This window comes from Onychomys torridus, chromosome 1, assembly GCF_903995425.1.
Source record: "Onychomys torridus chromosome 1, mOncTor1.1, whole genome shotgun sequence".
NCBI classification, from domain to species: domain Eukaryota; kingdom Metazoa; phylum Chordata; class Mammalia; order Rodentia; family Cricetidae; genus Onychomys; species Onychomys torridus.
The window spans coordinates 86,064,964-86,085,144 of record NC_050443.1 but is presented as its reverse complement, the minus strand read 5'-3'; the positions used below and the strand labels follow the sequence as shown (position 1 = coordinate 86,085,144).

Genomic DNA, 20,181 nt, shown 5'->3' with positions numbered 1-20,181 from the left:
GGTCCAGCAACAATGGCTTTTTCTGTCTTGAAACCTTCCAGACTCTCCTGCCTTAGGACCTTTGCACATGCACCACCCACCTTGCCTTTGGCCTGGAATGCTTCTCATCCCATATTCCACCTGACTCAATCCTATTATTCTTTCAAGTTTCCATGAAATGCTATTTCCTCAAAGCGGGCTCCTGACCCTCTTCTTCAATCATCAACAGCCCTCCTGAGCCTTCCTTGCTGCATGCTTATAGTTTGACATTTCTTTCCTGGGACTGTGGGGCCTCCTGCTCCCTCTAAGGTTGGTTCAGCTTTGCTCACTGTGGTACACACAGTACCAAGAGCTCAGTATTTGCTAAGGAAGGACTGCAGCTGCAGAGGACACACACAAAAGCCAGTCAGCCCAGTGCCTGGAAGCTGACAGTCAAGTTCTGTGTGTCCCTTCCAAGCAGGATACTTCCTGTCCTTCCGCAGTTACAATGTCAAACCTCTTATCTGTCAGGTGCTTCTGCCCTTCCTCCCTCTCAAACATATTCAGCCTAGATTTTCTCAATATGAAGGAATGTGTGCCCATCTTACACGAGAAGAACACTAGAGTTCTGAGTACAAAGCCATCTGGTCCCCAAGGTTCATTCATTCCTCACTCACACTCTACACAAATGCCCATGCCCTAAGAAATTGCATGAGCAATGCACACATGAAATCCTGGGCTTCAGAACACTGCAAAGAAAACTACCCTGGAGCCTTCCCATGGAAACACAGAAGCTCACTGGGCTGGCAACAGATATACCCTCTGCTCCTCCGGATAACATCAGGCCTGAGAATGAGTTAAACGACTTCCGAATTGAGGCATTTAAGACAGTAGCAGCTTCCTCTCTGTGTCCTGGAATCCAAGAACAGTGGACAGAATTTTCAGGCCACAGTGTATGGAGATCCTGAATGCTTAAGAGCCCAAGTTAAATAACTTAACTCCTCACTCTATTCTTGTCTTTCAGTACAGAGGCCCATTCACTAGGCTGTCAGGGCAGAAACAAAGGCAGCTGCCTGTTTTCTCCCTTGGTGTCTATAATTAGATTCTCATGAAGAACTTGGCCACAACAGGGTTCACTGGACAAATGCCTCCCCCTATCACTCACTCACACACACACACACACACACACACACACACACACACACACACAGCCAAAGCACCCCAAAGTGTCTCTCTCCTTACTCATTTCCAGAGAGACCCAGACAAAGCAGCCAGTCACTTACCCTCTTCAGCCAGGAGAAATGCTTGTAAACATCAATGTCCCCATCCATGCTGGGTACCCATGTCAGCAGTTAGAGTCCTTGGTTGAGAAAAAGCCCTTTATTCTGGCTGGAGCTCAAGCCCTCTCCTCCTCCCTGCCTCTGCCCCCTCCCGCGCAGGAACAGCAAGCTGTGTTCCAGTTTCCCTGCTACTTCCCTGGCCTGTGTCCTATAGCCTTTCTTCCCCGAAACAGGCTCAGATACACTAGACTCAGACTTGACGGTGCTGCTCCAGGGTCCTCCCCCACCGCCCCCACAGGAGGCAGGCAGGCAGGCACATAGACACAGGGACACACACACAGACCAAGACTGACTTCAGAGTTCTTCAGAGCAATCAAACCTCATCAAAAGGGGAGGCCGGAGTTGTAAACACACTTGAACGCGTACACTCACTCACACATGGGCAATGGGAACCTTCTCAGTGATAATACCAGAGCCTGCCAGAGGGAAACAGTCCGGAAGAAAATGCCTTGTCTGGCTTCTCCTTTCTGGCGTGGCTGGAACTCATTACCAAGAGCCCCCGATTTCCTGTCTCTACTTCATTCTGCATTTACCCACAGGCTCCCAGCTGCTCTCAGTTTATTTGGGACTAGGGAGACAACTAAAAATAAGCACTACTCCCAGAGGAGCTTGCTGGTTCCCACACACAGACACACAGACACACAGACAGACACAGACACACACACACCTCCCTGAAGCCCACACCTACCCCTCTCACAGATGGGCCATGGGCTGTGCCCCAAGGAAAGCCTGGATTTCCAAAAAGGACAGATTTAGAACCAGCTCCTGTCCCAGTTCTGGGCTCAGAGGTGTGCCAGGCTTAGGTAGGCTGTCTGCTGTCCTTGGCACTGCTGGCACTATCCACCAGAGATCAACTGCTACTACCTTGAGACCTTTACTACTGGCTCCTTCAGGGAGTGCTGCTCTGGGCTGTGAGCCACCACCACTGGGTTCCCTGGAGGTCACATATCACACCGGGGTGGGGGTGGGGGTGGGGGGTGTTACTGCTTCTGTCAAGTCTCAGGACTGCTTCCTGGCTATCCTCACTTCTGGAGGGCTACCTTACAAAGCAGGGAGATAGAAGGGTGAGCTTTCATGAGACTTGGGGAGTAGTTCCAGGTAAGGAGGAGTCTGGAAAGCTTGGAGAGGGAGAACTGTGTGTTTTCCCATTGGTGGGTCACATATGCTGACTTTCCAGGGTGCCCCTCTAGTACTCCCTAGATGCCAATACCCCTCCTCTCCTCATACTTTGACATCTCCTTTGAGAGCTCCCCCTAAAACAGCTTTTCTCCCTTGCCCAGCCCTTAATGTGTGGCCTTTGGCTATGACTGATTATGAAAGTCATCTTTGATGTGGGTGCAGTGGGAATGGTGGTTACATGCAAAGGCTCTGCACTCAGCTGTCTGTTGTGAATGACTTGCAGACACACATCATGTGACTGCTAGGCCTTCCTGTGTCTTTCCTGGAAATCCCAGCATGAAGAAAAGACTCCATTGGGTGTCAACAGCCCCGTCAACATGGATGGCATCAATGTTCACCACAGTCCACAAGCAAAGCCAGAAAAAGAGGACACAAATAAGGCTAGCAGCAGAGTCACAGATCAGAGGCCAGGGGAGGAGGGTTCTAGCAGGCAGCTGGCATGAAGGGAGGAGTAAATTCCAGCAGACACACCCAGATCAGAGGCCAGAAGGAAAAATCAGGCTCACTGCCCTGCTATGAGCTCTGGATCCCTCCCCTCACTCTAGCCTAGTGCCAGTGTGGTCCAGGACCCTCCACCCCTAACCAATCCTGTTTTCCCTGCCCAGACCTCAATACAATGTGAGAAGCACACAGGGGTAGGGAGGACTTTTTCAAAAACAAATTATTTTCTAGGAACCCGAGAAAATCAAACGGAGAAACTCATTAGGTAAGCAAACACTTTCTCTGCACCAAGACAAATGAAATGTACTTCCTGCCCTGAGTAGATAAAGAATTCTTTCCCAGTATGTAATAAAGGTGTGCAGAGGCTGGGGGGCTGATTTGGAGGCAGAGTCCCACTCCCTAAGGATAAGGGAATCTCACGCTTTCCACAGAGGAGCTCAGTGCCTACCTTTACTTCTGCTAGGAGATGAGTCAGGAATGAAGTGGTCCGAAGCTACTTCTTATCAACCAACTGACCTAACCCCCTAGGAGAGGTGGCTCAAAGGCATCAGGGCAGAAAGCATCCCCTGACAACTCCTCCTCAGCACCTTCCTGGTACATCCCAAACCCTCCATCGCTGGTTAGAGCTCTCCTCCCCAGACCTGGGGATCTCCAGCCCATGGCATCTATCCAGCTGATGGTGGACAAGGCTCTACTGCGCTGGACTGTGGGAAGTGCATATCATATTTCTGACTCATTTCTTTTCACTTTCACACCCAGTACACTTCTTGCTACACAGAGGAGATTTAAGCATCCTCAGAATGAAAGCAGAAGGCTCAAATACCGAGACAAGCAAAGACTAATATTCTATTTAAGAGAAAATAAGGGTTTAATGGCCTGCTTGCGGAAAAGAGGTAAAACCAGAGCCAATATCATCTATTAACTCAACTCACGAGTGATGGACTAGGGCAGGGGTGGAGAGGGAAGGAGAGGGAGAAAGGCAGAGGAGCTGAGCTAAATTCTTGCAGCTTACATATGTCCTCAAGCAGCCATTCTTGCCTGAGTCTTTACGGTTTTGTTCAAAACACCAAAGCATGTTCTACTTCACTGCACTTATTTCACTTCCACCCCAAATCCAAAGGATCTGGAGCAGAGCATGCACATGTGGCCGGCAAGAAGGGCAGGGTGGGGATGAGTGAGATGCGTCAACACCGCAACTTATGCATCTGCAACTTCAGGGCCTCCAGGAGCTCAGCCAGGGCTCCCTCATAGTACTGCAGGTGAACCCCGGCTGTACCACACCCACCCCAAAGGCCATCCTGGTCAAGGATGTGGGGGGGGGGGTCCCCACAGACTTCAATGAATCAGATAAGTCCATAAATACATTCTGACAAACAGTACTGACTCATACCAACTACCAGGAGCCAGTAGCATGTTACAGCGCAGAACTATCCACCAACACACCATCTGCATCCTGGACAGGGCTCAGCTCTGGGCCATGATGACAGCTGTTAGGACATCTGGGCCATGATGACAGTTGTAAGGATACCCCCAACCCTAATGCCAGTCAGACACAGACTGTGCCCAAGCAAACAGGGATCCCATGCTGTGACAAAAGGGAATAGGGAGGGATGAGCTCAGGGGAGAAAGTCCTGACTATAAGTTTGCATCCTGGCCACCACTATCACCCACCGATGTCCCCATAATACACAAGCTTGGAGAACCCACCTCCACAATGGGTCAGGCCAAGACACAAAAGCTAAATATTTGTAGCCCAGTGAGCCACGAAGTCCGTACCATTTTTGACTATTTTTACCATGAAGGTGGTCATAGCCTAGTGTGGCTGAGTTTTGGTGAGACCTTATTTTTAGATGTAGAAATGTGATTTTTTTAAAATCATTTCCACATCATAAGATATTCTTGTGAATTTTTCTTCAGTTACTAAAATGTGAAAGTCATTCTTGGCTGATCCAAGGGCATAACAAACAGGCAATAGGCCAAAGACAGGCCAGAGTTCACAAACCTCTGGTTTAGGACTAAGCTGCCCCATCTTGGTTGGAAGGACTTGTCTTGAAAATGCCAACTCTGACCAGCCCAGTAGGAATGGAGCCTGCATTACATTGCTAACAAGCTTCCAGGGAGATATTCACATGGCTGGTCCCAGGACCACACCTGGAGTAGAATAAAATAAGAAACCCACTTCCAGAAGTTCTTCAAAGAACTTAGGACTGGGAGAAGGAATTCCTGCGGCTGGCCTGCCAGCCACAGCAGTGCTGAGGGGACAGAAGGCTCTGAGCACTGTAGGGCCTTCTTTGCGGGCAGAGAGTAAGTGGAGGTCCACATGCTTAGACCTCAAGTCAGGCTAACCTGGCAACATCCTCTACCACATCCCCTGGGCCCGAGGCAGGAAACTCAGAGGGCAAGATTTATTTGCCATTTCACCAGTGTGTACATTCTTGGCTGTTTATAAACACTGGTTCCTGGGGACTGAAAGAGTCTCTTTGGGTCAGGTCCTGAAAGGATCCAGATTGCTAGAATTTACTTGCTTAGGGAGGAGGGGGCAGCAATAAAAACCCAGGGAGAAAAAAAAAAAGCAAAACTGTTAAATGTGCAATAACTGAGAACCCCTCAAGCGGTGGTTATCATGCCAGGAAAATTGTATTCATAATCCCCCAAGGCACGAGGAGTGTTTCTAGGGTAGGGCTGACAGACACCATGTGACCCTGGAAATGCTCCCTGGCATGTGGAGAGCCATCCTCCTGTGCCCTGGTGAAAGGAACAAAGAAAGGTCAAGGAGCCTGGAGAGGCTACTAACAAGGGAGAGGTCAAATCTATGCTCCTAAGCCCAGGCCTAGGCAGCCCGTCCCTCCTTCCCTGCCCCACAATTGAGCCTTCCCTGCCAGCTGTGTGTCCACTGGTTTCTAAGGAAAATGAGAAAAGAGTCTTGCTTTCGGCTGACCCAGATGTACTGCTCAGCAGCCTCACCGGAAGAAGGAAAAACAAAAATCAAGACTATTTGCTCTTATAAAACCCATGATCTGATCCCTAGTCCTCAGCCTTTAGACAGTCTAGCTTTTGTCCCTGACTCCCACCTACTGGTTTCCTGAAGTACTGCACATGGATAAAGCGCCACCACTGCCCTCCGTCCCCCAGGGCCTGCCCAGGGACTGGGGGTGGGAGGAGACTGAGCCCTACCTATTTCTGAGAGTTCACTCAGCTGCACACTATATCTTGCCATAGGACAGGTATGAAACACCTTGGAAATTAGCTCACGTATGCTTCACCTTTTTTGTTCTACAAAACTGAGTACTCCCCAAAGTGTGTGTGTGTGTGTGTGTGTGTGTGTGTGTGTGTGTGTGTCAATCACACTGAGAATCAAGCCCAAGGTCTCCTACATTCTAAGCATGCACTATACTATTAAGCTATAAGTCAGCGAATGGCATCCCTGTATTCTCTTTTTAAGTCCCGGGAGAAAAGGTTTCCCTATAAATCCCCTGCCTGTAGCTTGGTACAATTAGAATGTGCCATATAAGCATATCTAGACCTGTATTTTGGTCCTGCTGGAGAATGGTGCCAGAGAAATGAATCACTTGGCAAGAGAAGCCCAGGCTCACGTTTTATAACCCGTGAAACAGCTTTCTTGCCTACCTTTGCTGAATCGCCTCTAGCTTTCCAATGTGGAAAACAGACTGCTTCTTTGGCTGAGTGAAGGATTGCAAACTGAATGTGGAAGGAGGAAGCTCAAGGCTCTGGGTGAGGAGCTGGAACTGAAGAAGCCACATCTGTAACAAGGTGGCTGGGGGCTGGTGCTGGAGGAGGACAGGCCTCTTCCAAAGCCTGATCTCTTCCTTTGTTGAGAGACTAATTCAAAAGCTATGTGAGGGGATCTGCACTAACTAGTTAAGATTTCAGAGGTGCACACATACCCTACATGGGGCCTGCCAGCGTTCTCAGCAGAGGCTGCCCACGCAAGACAGGTCTCTGCACTGTTCTTGAGATACAGGCCTCAGCTAGGGCTCCCTAAACTGTCTCCACTTTGGAAACTAAGAGATCTGGACTAAGACCAAGGCTGGTGTTTCAAAGGAGGCCTGTTGATCCAGCCCCCAGAACAAAACACTGCATAAAATGCTTATCCACAGGGGCTGGGGAAACAGCTGTGCTGGTAGAATGCTTGCCTGGCATACATAAAACCCTGGCATTCCCGCCACCAAATAACCCTGGAATGGTGGCACAGGCCTAGGACCCTAGCATTTGAGAGGTAGAAACATGAAGAGCAAAATGTTAAGCTAATTCTCAGCTATGCAGTGAGTTGAAGGCTTAGCATGGGCTACCTGAAACCCTTCTGCATAAATGCAGACAGACAGGAAGAAAGATAGCTAGCTTGGCCAGGTCTTACAAATACTGAAACTAGGTTGCCATTTCCAATAGGGAAACTGAGTCTCAAAAGACAGAGCACTGACCTTTTAAACTTCCTACCTCCTATATTCACCTTGCCTTGGTTCAGCTTGCTTTCACGTGCCTAGGCTCACTTACCTGAACACCTGCTATATTACAAAGGAAAGCTTGGGCTTCGCAGGTGGGGTCTGGGTGTATGCATGTGTTCCAGTTCCAAAGAGAATGGCAGTTGCTTGGAGTCTCTGCCAACCACTGGCCCACATCATGCAACTTGGTGCTGCCTTGACTTGTCCTCACTTTGCTTTACTGTTGCAGGGTTTCCCTGACCCTTCTCTGACTTCATCTTGAACATTCACCAAGGATCTCCTTGGCCCATATCCACAATATCAAAGAGCAGGATATACCAGCTGCTGGCAGATGAGGGGTGTTTATGTACCAAAATGTTAGAGAGACACCCAGTGCTGCTCCATCTGGAGACTGCTGGCTCTGGGGCTCACATCAGCTCTCCGTTAGCAACTGGGTCTGTTCCCCTAGCTGAACACTTGACTCTGGATAGCTAAGCTCTTTAGAAGGCTCCACATATAGCCAAACTGACCACATCAACAAAACTTTACCCAGCCAACCAAACAGGTATGAAGTAGACAAACCCCTTGCAGACCACATGAAAGCTCTCTTGAGGCACAGCCAAAAGTCACAGGAACAGCCCGAGTGATACCAAGCCTTTCTTGCCTGTGGTATACCTCAAGTCTCTAAGGAACATCTCCTTTCCTGACTTCAGGACTGTCTGGTGAGGTTTAGGAGCTCTTATAGCCCCATCCTCCTGAGGGGCATCAACCTGTACCTCACCATAGCACAGAGAAAAGGAAGGTACCCTATCTGGAAATCAGCTCAATTTCCATCACAAGACAGATTGATTGTTCAGATTTCTAGCAGCAGGTCCTGGCTGAATCCTCTGTGAGCACTGAGCCCAGCTTCACACTGTCCAGCAAACACAAAGGACTACAGTCCTGTTCCCGAAGGTGACAACATCTCGCCGAAACCTCTTGAAGGACAGCTCCAGCATGCCTCAGACTCCAAGACATTCCTTGTACAAAAGCCTCATCAATCAGCTTTCCATAAGTAGGTCCAGAATTCAGACATGGACTCCAAGGAAATCCAAACCTCTTGTTCCTTGTTTCACTGAGACCCCAGAGACAAATCCCGGTCAGAGGGTTCTACACATGCCCTTCCAGGCCTGGAGCCCACTTCCCAAGCCACTTCTTGCCAAGAGTCTAGGCCAGAGAGCTCTAGAAACTTACAGCTCAGTATTCATTCATCTTGAGCAGGTCTGTTACTCTTGGAGGTAACCCCGGCAGAGTCTGGCCAACAAGGTTCCTGCTGGCCATGTTGCTACAGCTGTGTTTCAGCCCTGGTGAGACCCAACAGGAAGAGAACAAGCCCTATATTCAAACATATCCAGTTGTCCACTCTGATGATGCAGCAGGACCAGGAATGCCCTCTCCATCTAAGCCATAAAGCAAAGGCAGGCCCAGCTCCAGTCAATTGGTCCTATTCTAACCAGCAGTCACTCCCCCACACACAATGCTACATGCTAGCAAGCCCCTTTATCTTAGGGACTGTATGGTGTCTGGAGAGCTAGCATCCCTGAAGAACAGCAGCAGGAGACCACACTTCCTATGACACAACCCTTCCTCTCTGGCCAGAGTTCACAGATTCTCAGCAAAGGTCATCTGACAAAACAGTAGCTAATTTACAGCTCTGTTGAAGTTTTACATTTGGATCAGGGACATGGCTTAGGGGAGTACAAATGACCTGAGTTCAGATGCTCAGAACCTATGTAAAGGCCAGATGTGCTATGCATCTGTAATCAGAGCACATCTACGGTGAGATGGGGAGGCAGAAGAGAAAAAGAGAATCCCTTGTTAGCTTATGGGTCAGAAAGCCTGGGGTATTCAGCCAGTGACAACCAAGAAAGATCCTGTCTTAGAAACAAGACAAATGGTGAAAATCACCACCCAAAGTTGTTCCCTGACCTCCACATGCATGCTATGGCACACACACACTCTTATACATAAATGTGCACACAGGTACTCACAAATAAATATAATTGTTTCAAGTTTTACATTTCTATTTCATTGGCTCCTAGTATTTTTATGCACATGGAAGATATAGCTCCAAAGTTATTTAGCAAGCCAATGAATTTCTTTGGGATTTGAGGTTTTGTTTGATTGTTTTAATGGAAGAGGGTACTGGGGATGTAGCTCAGTCGGCAAAGAGCTTGCCAGTATGTACCAGGTTCTGGGTCTAATAACCAACATCACCTAAAACTAGGTGTGGCAGTACATACCTATCATAAGAACCTGTATCAAAAATAAAATATAAAAAGGAAAGACAGAAATGACTTGTTGGTTAACTAGAAGAATAAACGTGTGTGCGTGCATGCGTGTGCATGGTGTGTGTGTGTGTGCGTGCGCGCGCATTCGTATTTGCCATAGACATTTGGGGATGTCTGCCTAGAGGCCATTCTTTCCCTCTACTCTTTTCCTTTCTGACAGCAGCCCTCCCTGCAAGTCGGGCCTCAGCTCACCTTGGACTACTTATTATGACTAACTGAAGTCAATGGAGGATAAATTAATTGCTCTTGTCTGAAATGCTTAGGACTGGCAGTATTTTAGTTGTTTTTGATTTTGCTTTTTTTAAAAAAGGATTTCTTTTTATTATTTACACAGAATTTACTAGTCAAGCATCCCTAATCAAGAAAAGTAAAATAAGATTTCAAAAAACCTGAAATCCAAAATGCTCCATAACTGAAACTATGGGATTTCTTGATGAGGGTTACCCAATTTGGTTTTGGTCTAATGCCCTTCTACTTTCTCAGCTTCTTCTGATGCTTCAGCAACATCCTGGCCACTGAACTAATGGGAAGTCTGCTGGAGGGATTCAGAAAAACATCTCCACCTTTAATCAAAAATAAACAAAAATGGACATACTCTTCAGAAGAGTAAGAAGAAACTGATCAACTCTGAACAGAGCTATATAGTTGTTTCTATGTGAAGACATGGTACTTGAGCTCCATCAGCCATGGATGGAGGATACACCTAAGGAAGATCCAACTCTGAGACATGGTGGGACAGGAAGATGGGAGGAGTCAGAGCTTTTGAAGTCATCTAGAGCCAGTGATTTCAGATGGGCATGCCCAGCCTCTCTCCACTTTTCTAGTGATCCAAACCCTACTATTGGCACTTCTTTGTTGAAGAAAGTAAAAAAGATAGTGATGTTAACAGACAGAGATGGACCATGTCTGGCTAACTGTTCCAACAAAACAGGAACTCTGAGGCATGTGACAGAGTCAGTCTGTCTGCAAGAGAGAATGGTACAAACACACACATGATGCACAGCCTATGTTGAGCAGGAGGCATGCATCAGTCTTGCCTTGTCCCTCAAATTTCCTCTCTCATTCCAACTCCAATCCTAATCCACCTAAGAGCATGCATGCGCACACACTATTTACGTGTTTTACATTTCCACTCCTCCAACTCCTCCTGTGTACCTTTAGCTTGCTTTCAAATTCATGATCATTTCTTCATTATTGTTATACAAAAAAAAAAAAAAAAAAACAAAACCCTGGGTGTGATGGCACACACCTTCAGTCCCAGCTTTCAGGAGGCAGAGCAGGCATATTTCTATGAATTCAAGGCCATCCTGGTCTACCTCACAAGTTCCAGGCCAGCAAGGATTACGTAGATCCTGACTAAACAAAAGGGAATCTTAAAATAAAATCAAGTGGAGTCTCAGTGATTAAAGCAAAGCTTTTTAAACTTTAATGAATCACCTTTAAGATAGTTTAGTGCCTGATCTAAAGACTACATTTTTTTTCACAAGCTGCTTGTGAAAACTAGACCAAAAGTTGTATGACAAGTTTTTCTCCAAAAGGACCAATCTAAAGCACTTACAGAACTGTTCACTGCTTTGAATTTTGTGGCTGTACAGGGAAGACCTAGTGTGGAATGTGTGTAAAGCCAGAGTGTAAACTGTCTTTAGGTCAGCCAGACCTGAAATGCAGACAGGTCATTTCTGCTCAGAATCAAACCCTTAACATACAGCTCTGGTTTCTTGGAATGTTTATGTGAACTTCTGACCCCTGAAAAGTACACCATTCATATGTGGCTGATGGGCATAATTACTCTAAAAGATTTATGAATGCAATAAATAGCTTTTAGGGAAATCTGTCTTAAACAGCAGATTCTGCAATCATTGTAAATAATCAGCCCCTAAAAACTGTGCAAATCTGAAAACACAAGATGTTTCCCCCAAGCAACACATCAACTGCATTTAGAACAAGTTATTTTTAATGTATTTCCCCCAAAATATTTTAAACATTAGATCAACTTTTTTCATGCCACTCATTAAAAATACTGATGAATTTAAGTGAACAATCACATGGAAGTCAAACCATGAACCTACTGGAGGAATGACCAGGTGCCTGGTTATCTGAAGTGAGGTTAAGTCAGGCCTCTGTACGGCTATGAGGAAGAGAAGGGACCCAACAGCTAAGAGTGATGGAGCTAATAACTAAAACGTTCTAAAACCCTATGGTTAGAAAAGCATAGCACTTAAGAAAATCTATGGCTAAGTAAAATGTGTCATTTCAATACGGTAACACCAAAACACCCATAGAACAATAAGCACAAGAGGTGAACAGAGAGCAGAACAGCCCTGTCCAAGGGGTTAAGGTGATAGCAAGGCTGAGTGGGAAGAAAATTTAGTACTATTTTTGGACTTATCCTTTCAGTTCCTCCATTTGAACACCTCACTTTGATAATTTAACTACATTAACAAAAAAAAATTCGTATGTGATTATGTATATATGTGGATTTTTTCCATGCAGGGTATGAGATTAAAAACTTAGAAACTATAGAGAACACTAATAAGCTAAAAAAAAGTTTAGCCTTCTCAATAAATTAAGAAATGTACAAAAACAACAGTAAAATAATTTTCCTTATGAAACTGCTAAAGCCATTTTTTAATCTTGGTGATTATTTCTGGTGTCAGGATAACATGGAATAGACTTGCTTCCACCTTGGCCAATGAAAATAAAGACAATGAAATTCTTCTGAAAAGAGATTTGGAAAAAATATGTCAAAGGCTTAAAGATATTAACATTCTTGGATTATGATTGCCAGGTTTAGCCAACTGCTTGGGGCATATTTGATCATTGTTATTCACTATTTATCTAAAATCAAATTTGTTTTGTTTTTCAAGACAGGGTTTCTCTGTGTAGCTTTGCACCTGTCCTGGAAATCACTTGGTAGCCCAGGCTGGCCTCGAACTCACAGAGATCTGCCTGGCTCTGCCTACCGAGTGCTGGGATTAAAGGCGTGTGCCACCACTGCCCAGCTCTAAAATCAAATGTAATTGGACATTTTATATTTTAAACGATGACCCTAGTTGATCTTATCTAGGATCTGCAATTATACTGCTAGAAAATTCTAGATCAGAAATGGATAGTCACATATGGTGAAAGACTTAAAATAATCTAAATAACTGTTATCAGAAAGACTGTAACATAAGTGACAGTACAGTCATTTAAGATGACCAAGGGACACTTACTTTCATTGTAAACCATACAGTGAAGAAGAAAGACAAGAAATTGCTAAAGTATGGACAGACAGGACTTCCATTTAGAAAGAATTGACACTGAATTTCCCAGCTCTGTGATGTAAACTTCTAGACAAAGCTGAAAGGGAGCCAGCAAAAATAAGGCCCTGGAGACTCATAAAAGAACTCAGAGGACAGAACAGGATGTGTTTAGAAGGACTCTTGTGATTACACTAGGCCTACCCGAGCAGCCACAGCTGTGCTCCCTATTTTTCAGATTAGTTTATTTGAAACTGTTCCTACTTCCCCTTCATGTTTAAGGTCACAGACATATTCACAGATCCTGGCCACTGTTACAAAGGCATCTTTGGGAAACCATTATACTGCCTACGACCCTGGTGTAGGTACATGATACAGGTAGACAGCTTATATAATTAAAATACTGAATAACACATGTAATGGAGATAATAAGGAACTGTTCAGTGTTGATGAAGGCATGAGATGCACTGACAGATCCCTCTAGAACAGAAAGGAAAGGTTAGGACATCTGGAATGGAGGCTGTTTAGTCATAAATGACATGATTTATGGATAAGGATGTCTCAACTTCCAAGATCAACCTTTCCCTCCCAATTTGATGTTGTATTCCTACCTCCTCCCTCTGCACATTTTCTAATACTGAAGAGGTCTGCAGGACTTGAGCATTTAAAGATTGTGCCCCGGCCTTTTTCCTCAAATTGAGCTTAGGTGGCCACACTAGTGCACCCTCCTTCATTCCCTGTCATTCCTGCTCTGGCTTCCCAGCATCCATCCTCTAACCTCCAATGGCTACATCCCAGTTGACCTCAATGGGCCAGCTCCTTGTCTTACACATTCCCAGATAATATGAATTCCCCACATGTTGACCTGCCCATCTCTATGGGAAAGCAGTTGGATACACTCCATTGCTACATAATTATGTGTCCCATAATTCCCTTATCAGGCTATGGACCCACACTCACCAAGCTGTCCTCAAACCACTCCTTTATGTAAGCAGCCGTTGGGCCAGGGATTTGGCTCAAGAGGGCTTCTCTCTCCTGAGGAAGGGCCAACATCTCCAGGGCCAGTCTCAGGTCCTCAATGAGATGGAGCACTGGTATAGAGTTCATGCAGGAGGATGGGGAAGACAACCCAGGCTCACAAGTACCATCACTAATATCTGCAACTGTTTTAGTGCCTGGAACAAAAAGGAGGAGAAGATCTTGTTAAGAAGAGTAGATGACACAGTCAGTGACCTTATCAAGAGCAACGACAGTGAGAAGTGGAGGAGACGAGCTGGAGGATCATTCCTCACCATGGACACTGCAGCAGCACCTTTACTCTCAACTGGAATGGTAGGAAGAGAAGCCCATCAGAGGTGAATAGAGCCTATTGGGCCTGTCATACATGTAAAGCTTGCACATGAAGACAACTGATAAAATACAGCCAGCCCTCACCAGTGACCAAAATCAATATGACCCAATTCTTTAGCTTTTACAAACATATTTGTTTTCTTTTAAGTCAATGTGAGACTGCACAGATGACCCCTCCAAACTCCTGCCATTCACTTAAGGGCATTCCTCTCCCCGGGCTGGCCTGGACACACTATTACTAGAAAACCATGGCTAATGCTGGGTCTGGGGTTTCAGAGGACTGACAGGCCCTGCTCTTCCCCTCCAATGCCAATCACTTTGTAACAAAGGCCACCTATTCCGTAGAAAAGACAGTCATCTCACTGTGGTAACAGACTTGTGACAAAGACAGCCTGGGTCCTCCAAACCCAGGCGAGCCATCCCTATGGAACACTATCACACAATTATGGAATTATAAAGAAACAAATGGTAGAGCGGATTTGAGTTAGTTGGGTTAGTTGACCACAGATATGGACAAGGATTACTATAGTCATTCTGGTGATGGATTATAGAGAAGCAGACTCTTTCTGGATGCTGTAATTGAGAGACTGCTGTATTAAAACTGTTATTAGTTCCTATGCACAGCCACAGCCCATCTCCCCATGATGGACTACATGGACTCTGAGAACAGAGTCTATGCCAGGACCTACTAGATGCTGAAATGCAAGTCATGCAAATGACTGCACATATACTCAAGAGAAAGAAATGAGCGCCTGGATTTCCTAAGAGATCTGGGATGTGGGGTCAGTTCCTTTTAATTTAGTAAGTCTAAAATAGGACTGTTTGTGTCTTTCTACACCCTATCATTCAACTACAGAAAAGCCCAAACTGACCTCATAGAATCTGACAAAGGAATTCTGTCCTTTCAGCTGTAAGAAATACTTTGTAAAATGTAGGCAAAAGGATGATTTTTTTTAAGGGCATTTGGATTGTAAAGGCCAATAGGGTAAGCTACCTAAAGTTAGGACTATCCTGGAAAATGGGAGCTGATGGGCCACTATGGGTCTGGCATCTAATTCCTGGTCCCTTTACACTTTGAGAAGCAACCAGAGTCCTTGCCAAGTAGTTTGGGAAGGAAAAATCCACACAGAAGGAAACAATTACCACTGCATTTGATTGCCAGTTTGCCTTCTGAAAATATATGACAGAAGGAATCGTAGGTCACAATCCACAAACAAGTCAGGCTCTGGGGAACTAGGAGACAGCACAAGTATCCATGCTCTGGTGTATGCTCAGCACTTTCTGGCTCCTCCATACTCAATTTAGAGCTGACTGGGAATTGTACAAGCCAAACCTCAGGGAAGAAAATAGTTAGAAACTCAGCAAGCCCTCCAATCTTCACACAATTGCTCAGCAATGATTCCTCTGCGTTCTGAATGCATACTCTTTTTCTGTTTTTAAATTAAATTGTGTGTGTGTGTGTGCGCGCGCACGCGCGCGCACACGTGCACCACATGGCATTTAGTGCAACAGTCAGGGTAATTTTGGGGTGCTAGTTTTCTCCTTCCTCTGTGGGTCCAGGGACTGAGCTCAGGGCCTTGGACTTGCATAGCAAGTGCTTTTACCCACTGAGCCATCTTGCACACCACACAGTTTAACTGCAGTTTCATATATGTTAAGTATATGTTGAGTTGGGCTGAAAAGACACTGAAAATGCAGAGGTTTTTACTAATTTTATGTGATAATGTGACCATTGTGTATTTTATAGCACATACAAAAATAAAATTTTGAGAGATGAGTATTATATATAAATATTAAAGTATAAGGGTATAAAGGAATAGATGAAAATTGGGTTAGATTAAGATTTGATAGACACAAGAGTAATTGAGCAGGCTGGAGAGATGGCTCAGGAGTTTAAGAGCACTCTTCCAGAGGTCCTGAGTTCAATTCCCAGCAACCACATGGTGGCTCACAACCATCTGTAATGAGATCTGGTGTCCTCTTCTGGCCTGCAGTCATACATGCTGTATACATAATAAATAAATAAATCTTTTAAAAAAAATCAATAAAAATTGAAAAAAGGGTAATTGAGCAAAATGTAACAAAACACTGCATGTCTATTATATAAAATTAATTTCTGCTACATAAACCAAATCTGAAAACACTACTTATAACAATTATAATAAAACATTAATAGATCCTTCATATAAGAGACATGGTATAAATCAGTTGAAAAAAGTCCCAATTCATTTCTTACACATAAAACAGGCATAGGGTTTTACACAGCTAACTCTGAGACATCTACAAAAACACAAATAGAAAATTAAAATATAGAAATAAAGTGTTTTCTGGATAGTTCATAGAACATTTAAAAATGGGAGTTCAGTTTTTCACTGATAAAATAATTGAAGTTGAAAATGCAATGATCAGTGTTGACAAACACACACTGAAAACACTCAGAGCCTGCTCAGAGACATAAACACTGACCCAATTCTTTGTAATATGCAGTTTAGCAGATACTGTAAAAATATTCATACTTTTTAACTAGCAATTCTATTTTACAAATCTAACCTAAAGAAATTCAACCAGATGGTCATCAAAGATAAATACAATAATGATCTCAATAGTGTGCTAACTATGTTCTGGAAACATGGGGGTAAAATACCACCAACTAGGTAAGTATTTACATTAATTCCAAAATATTCAAAAGTGTAATTCATATAGGTATATGAATTGAAAATGAAATGAAAAAGAAATGACTGTCCAAAGACCAGAAACATGGGGCCTTATACTAATTTGTAAAATATATCATTAAATGGGTAAAGAGATGGCTCGGTGGTTAAAAGCACTGGCTGCTCTCCCAGTGGACCTGGTTCAATCCCCAACACTCATCTGACCCCTCACAACCGTCTAGAACTCCAGTCCCAGGGGATCTGATGCCCTCTTCTGGCTTCCATGGGCACAGCATGCATGTGGTACACAGATGTACCTGTAGGCAAAACACCCATACACAAAAGATAATTTTTAAAAATTTTTTAAGAAAATATAATTATTATGTATGGGTATTTAAACATATATACATAGACAGAATAATTTTTTAAATGTTGGCAATGACTTTCATAAGTGAGGGATTGCAACTTGGCATTTAGCTTGTGAACAGGTACTCCAGGTTTAAATATGCTTTCTAAATCCATACTGGATATTACACAGTGCCAGCACAAGAGATTTCAATTGTGTGTGGGGTAGGGCGGTACATGTGTGTGTGTATATATATATCAGGTGTGCTCATATGTGGGCCAGAAATCAACACTGGATATGTTCCTCTATTGCTTTTTTTGAGCTCACCACTTCAGCTTGACTGACCAGCCAGTGTAGCTCTGGCATTCACCTGCCCCTCTACCTCCCCACCCCTACCCAGCACGGCAATTATAGGTCCATGCACTATGCCTGGCTTTTACATGGGTGCTGGAGATCTGACCTCAAGTCTTTACGCTTACCCATCATACATTTTCTTGCTGAGTCATCTCCTCAGCCCTCCAGCCCTTCTTTAAACATTTTCAGAGTGAGTGAATACAGACACATTCTCTCCCTGTGCCCTGATGACCTTTATTTCACTCAGTCATTGTACAAGTGAAGAACTGATATATTTTCAAACAATCTCAGGAGATCTGTTGCTGGGTCACATGATCTGTTGGAAAGCATGCATAGTCTGAGGGGATCTCCTGGCAAGTAAGCAGACCAAACAACCAGGAGTCCCCTTCACTCACAACAAACAAGCAGAAAAGCTGAAACAGCCTCCCAACTCAGAGCCATGCTTGAAAGAAGAAAATTAAAACCTTGGGCACTGGGGAAAAAAAACAGTGAAATAAGTTCAAACTGATTCTAGGACATCTCAGGAAAAAAGACCCAGACCGAGGAAGGGCCCAGGATTCGAGCTGGGGCTTCTGTGAGGGGTTGAGAGCAGTAAGCTGAGTGAAGTCTGTAGAGACAGTAGCCATAAATATTATCTGTTTCATTCAGGGACTCTGAAAAAAGTCATCCATGGCAGAGAAACGTGCAGAGCCCCAGGCAAGTCTGTAAAGCCATGCATAACCACACACTGTGAGAAACACAAACTACAGGTCTCTGCATACCACAAGTGCAGGCCAAATGCCTACCATGCATTCTTTTCTAAAAATCCCCCTAAAGAATCCGTACACAACCCACACAATGGTCCAGAGTGTGTGCTAAACACTGCCAAAGGCACAATCTCCCAGAGGGCTCAACTCCCCCATGACACACATATTCCCTGCATATTCCCTAAACAAAATTACAACCACACGTCAAAATAAAAAAATAAATAAATAAAAACAAACATACAGCAAATAAGAGAATGTGTGCCTTAATCCTGGACACGCCTATGTATATGGCAAAGGATTTCCCTCTTGAATTATTTCTCAGAAAAAAAAGGGATTCAACTTATATTCAAGTGCTAAAACAAAGTGTCTCTCTCTGGGAACACAGCATTATGTTATCTTGAATAACAAAGTCCTATATAGGGAATATGAGTCAGCACAAAGGGTTGTAACTTTGGATGCTCACAGAATTCCTAGGGGGAGTTTTCCAACTCCAGATACACTTCAGAGAACTGAATTTCATTGGTCTCAGATGAGATCTAGAGTAATGAAAAGGTTCTCAGCATTCTAAAATGAAGCTGAAGTGGAGACTACTGCATTAGAAAGGTCCCTCAACCAATGCTAGTCTCTGATGCCTACAGAGGCTAGCTGAGAATTCTTATTTTAAGAAGCAAAACCCGACGGGTGGTGGAGGTGCACGCCTGTAATCCCAGCACTCTGGAGGCAGAGGCAGGTGTATCTCTGTGAGTTCGAGGCCAGCCTGGTCTACAAAGCGAGTTCCATGACAGCCTCCAAAGCTACAGAGAAACCCTGTCTCAAACAAAACCAAAAAGAAAAAAAAAAAGAAGCAAAACCCAAATCTAATATATAGCAATTTTATTTAATTTAATGTTCAAATAATTGTTGAGGATAAGACAAAACAGAAGTATAGAATTTTAATCACATAAAAATATTGTTAAGCATTCTATTTTTTATTATTTTTTTTCCAGCCCAATCAGTTTCCCCTCCCTGCAACCTCCCCTCCGTGCACCCATCCACTCCTTCTCCATTATCTTCAGAAAACAGCAGGCCTCCCATATGTATCAGCCAGACATGGCATATCAAGTTGCAATAAGACTAGGCACCTCCTCTCCTACTGAGGCTGGACAAGGCAACCTAGTAGGAGGAAAGGTCCTAAAAGCAAATAACAAGAGTCAGAGACAGCCCTAGCTCCCACTGTTACAAGTCCCACAAGTAGACTAAGCTACACAACTGTAGCATATGTGCAAAGGGCCTAAGTCAGCCCCATGCAGGCTCTCTGGTTGGTGATTCAATCTTTGTGAGCCCATAGGAGGCCAGGTTAGTTGATTCAATGGGTTTTCTTGTGGTGTCCTTGACCCCTCTGGTTCCTACAATCCTTCTTCCTCCTCTTCTGCAGGATTTCCCAGGTCCACCTAATGTTTGGATGTGGGTCTTTGAAACTGTTTCCCACAGTTTCTAGGTGAAGCCTCTCTGTTGACAATGGGCTACACAACCACCTATGAGTATAGCAGCATTGACTTTTTTTTTAGCCAGTCGTGTTTGGCACAATCCTGGATCTCTGGGCTGTCTACCTCTGGGTCCTGGTTCTCCAGGCAGTGTCAGGGGTAGGCTCCCTCTCATGGTGTGGTTCTCAAGCTGGATCAGTAACTAATTGGCAACTCCTATCATCTCTGTGGCTCCTTTACATCAGCATACCTTGTAGATAAATTGTAGGGTAGAGGTTTTGGGGCTGGGTTGGAGTCCCAACCCCTCCACTGAAGTCTTGCCTGGTTACAGGGGATGGCTGA

The 20,181-nt window shown here is 44.6% G+C and overlaps 1 protein-coding gene across 9 annotated transcripts in view; it reads right to left on the bottom strand.

The window, feature by feature from the left end:
* The window catches only part of Ppfibp2 (PPFIA binding protein 2), a 163,068-nt gene that overhangs the window by 82,440 nt on the left and 60,447 nt on the right, over window positions 1-20,181 (bottom strand). For 6 of the 9 annotated variants that reach the window (XM_036188683.1, XM_036188722.1, XM_036188662.1 and 3 more), the window contains exon 3: window positions 13,890-14,104. The exons of 1 other annotated variant lie outside the window; for it this stretch is intronic. In XM_036188683.1, the coding sequence (XP_036044576.1) occupies window positions 13,890-14,104 (215 nt within the window). Of the gene's footprint in view, window positions 1-1,241; window positions 1,682-13,889; window positions 14,105-20,181 lie in introns of those variants that run through there. 2 more of the 9 variants (XM_036188706.1, XM_036188699.1) reach the window with 2 other exon arrangements.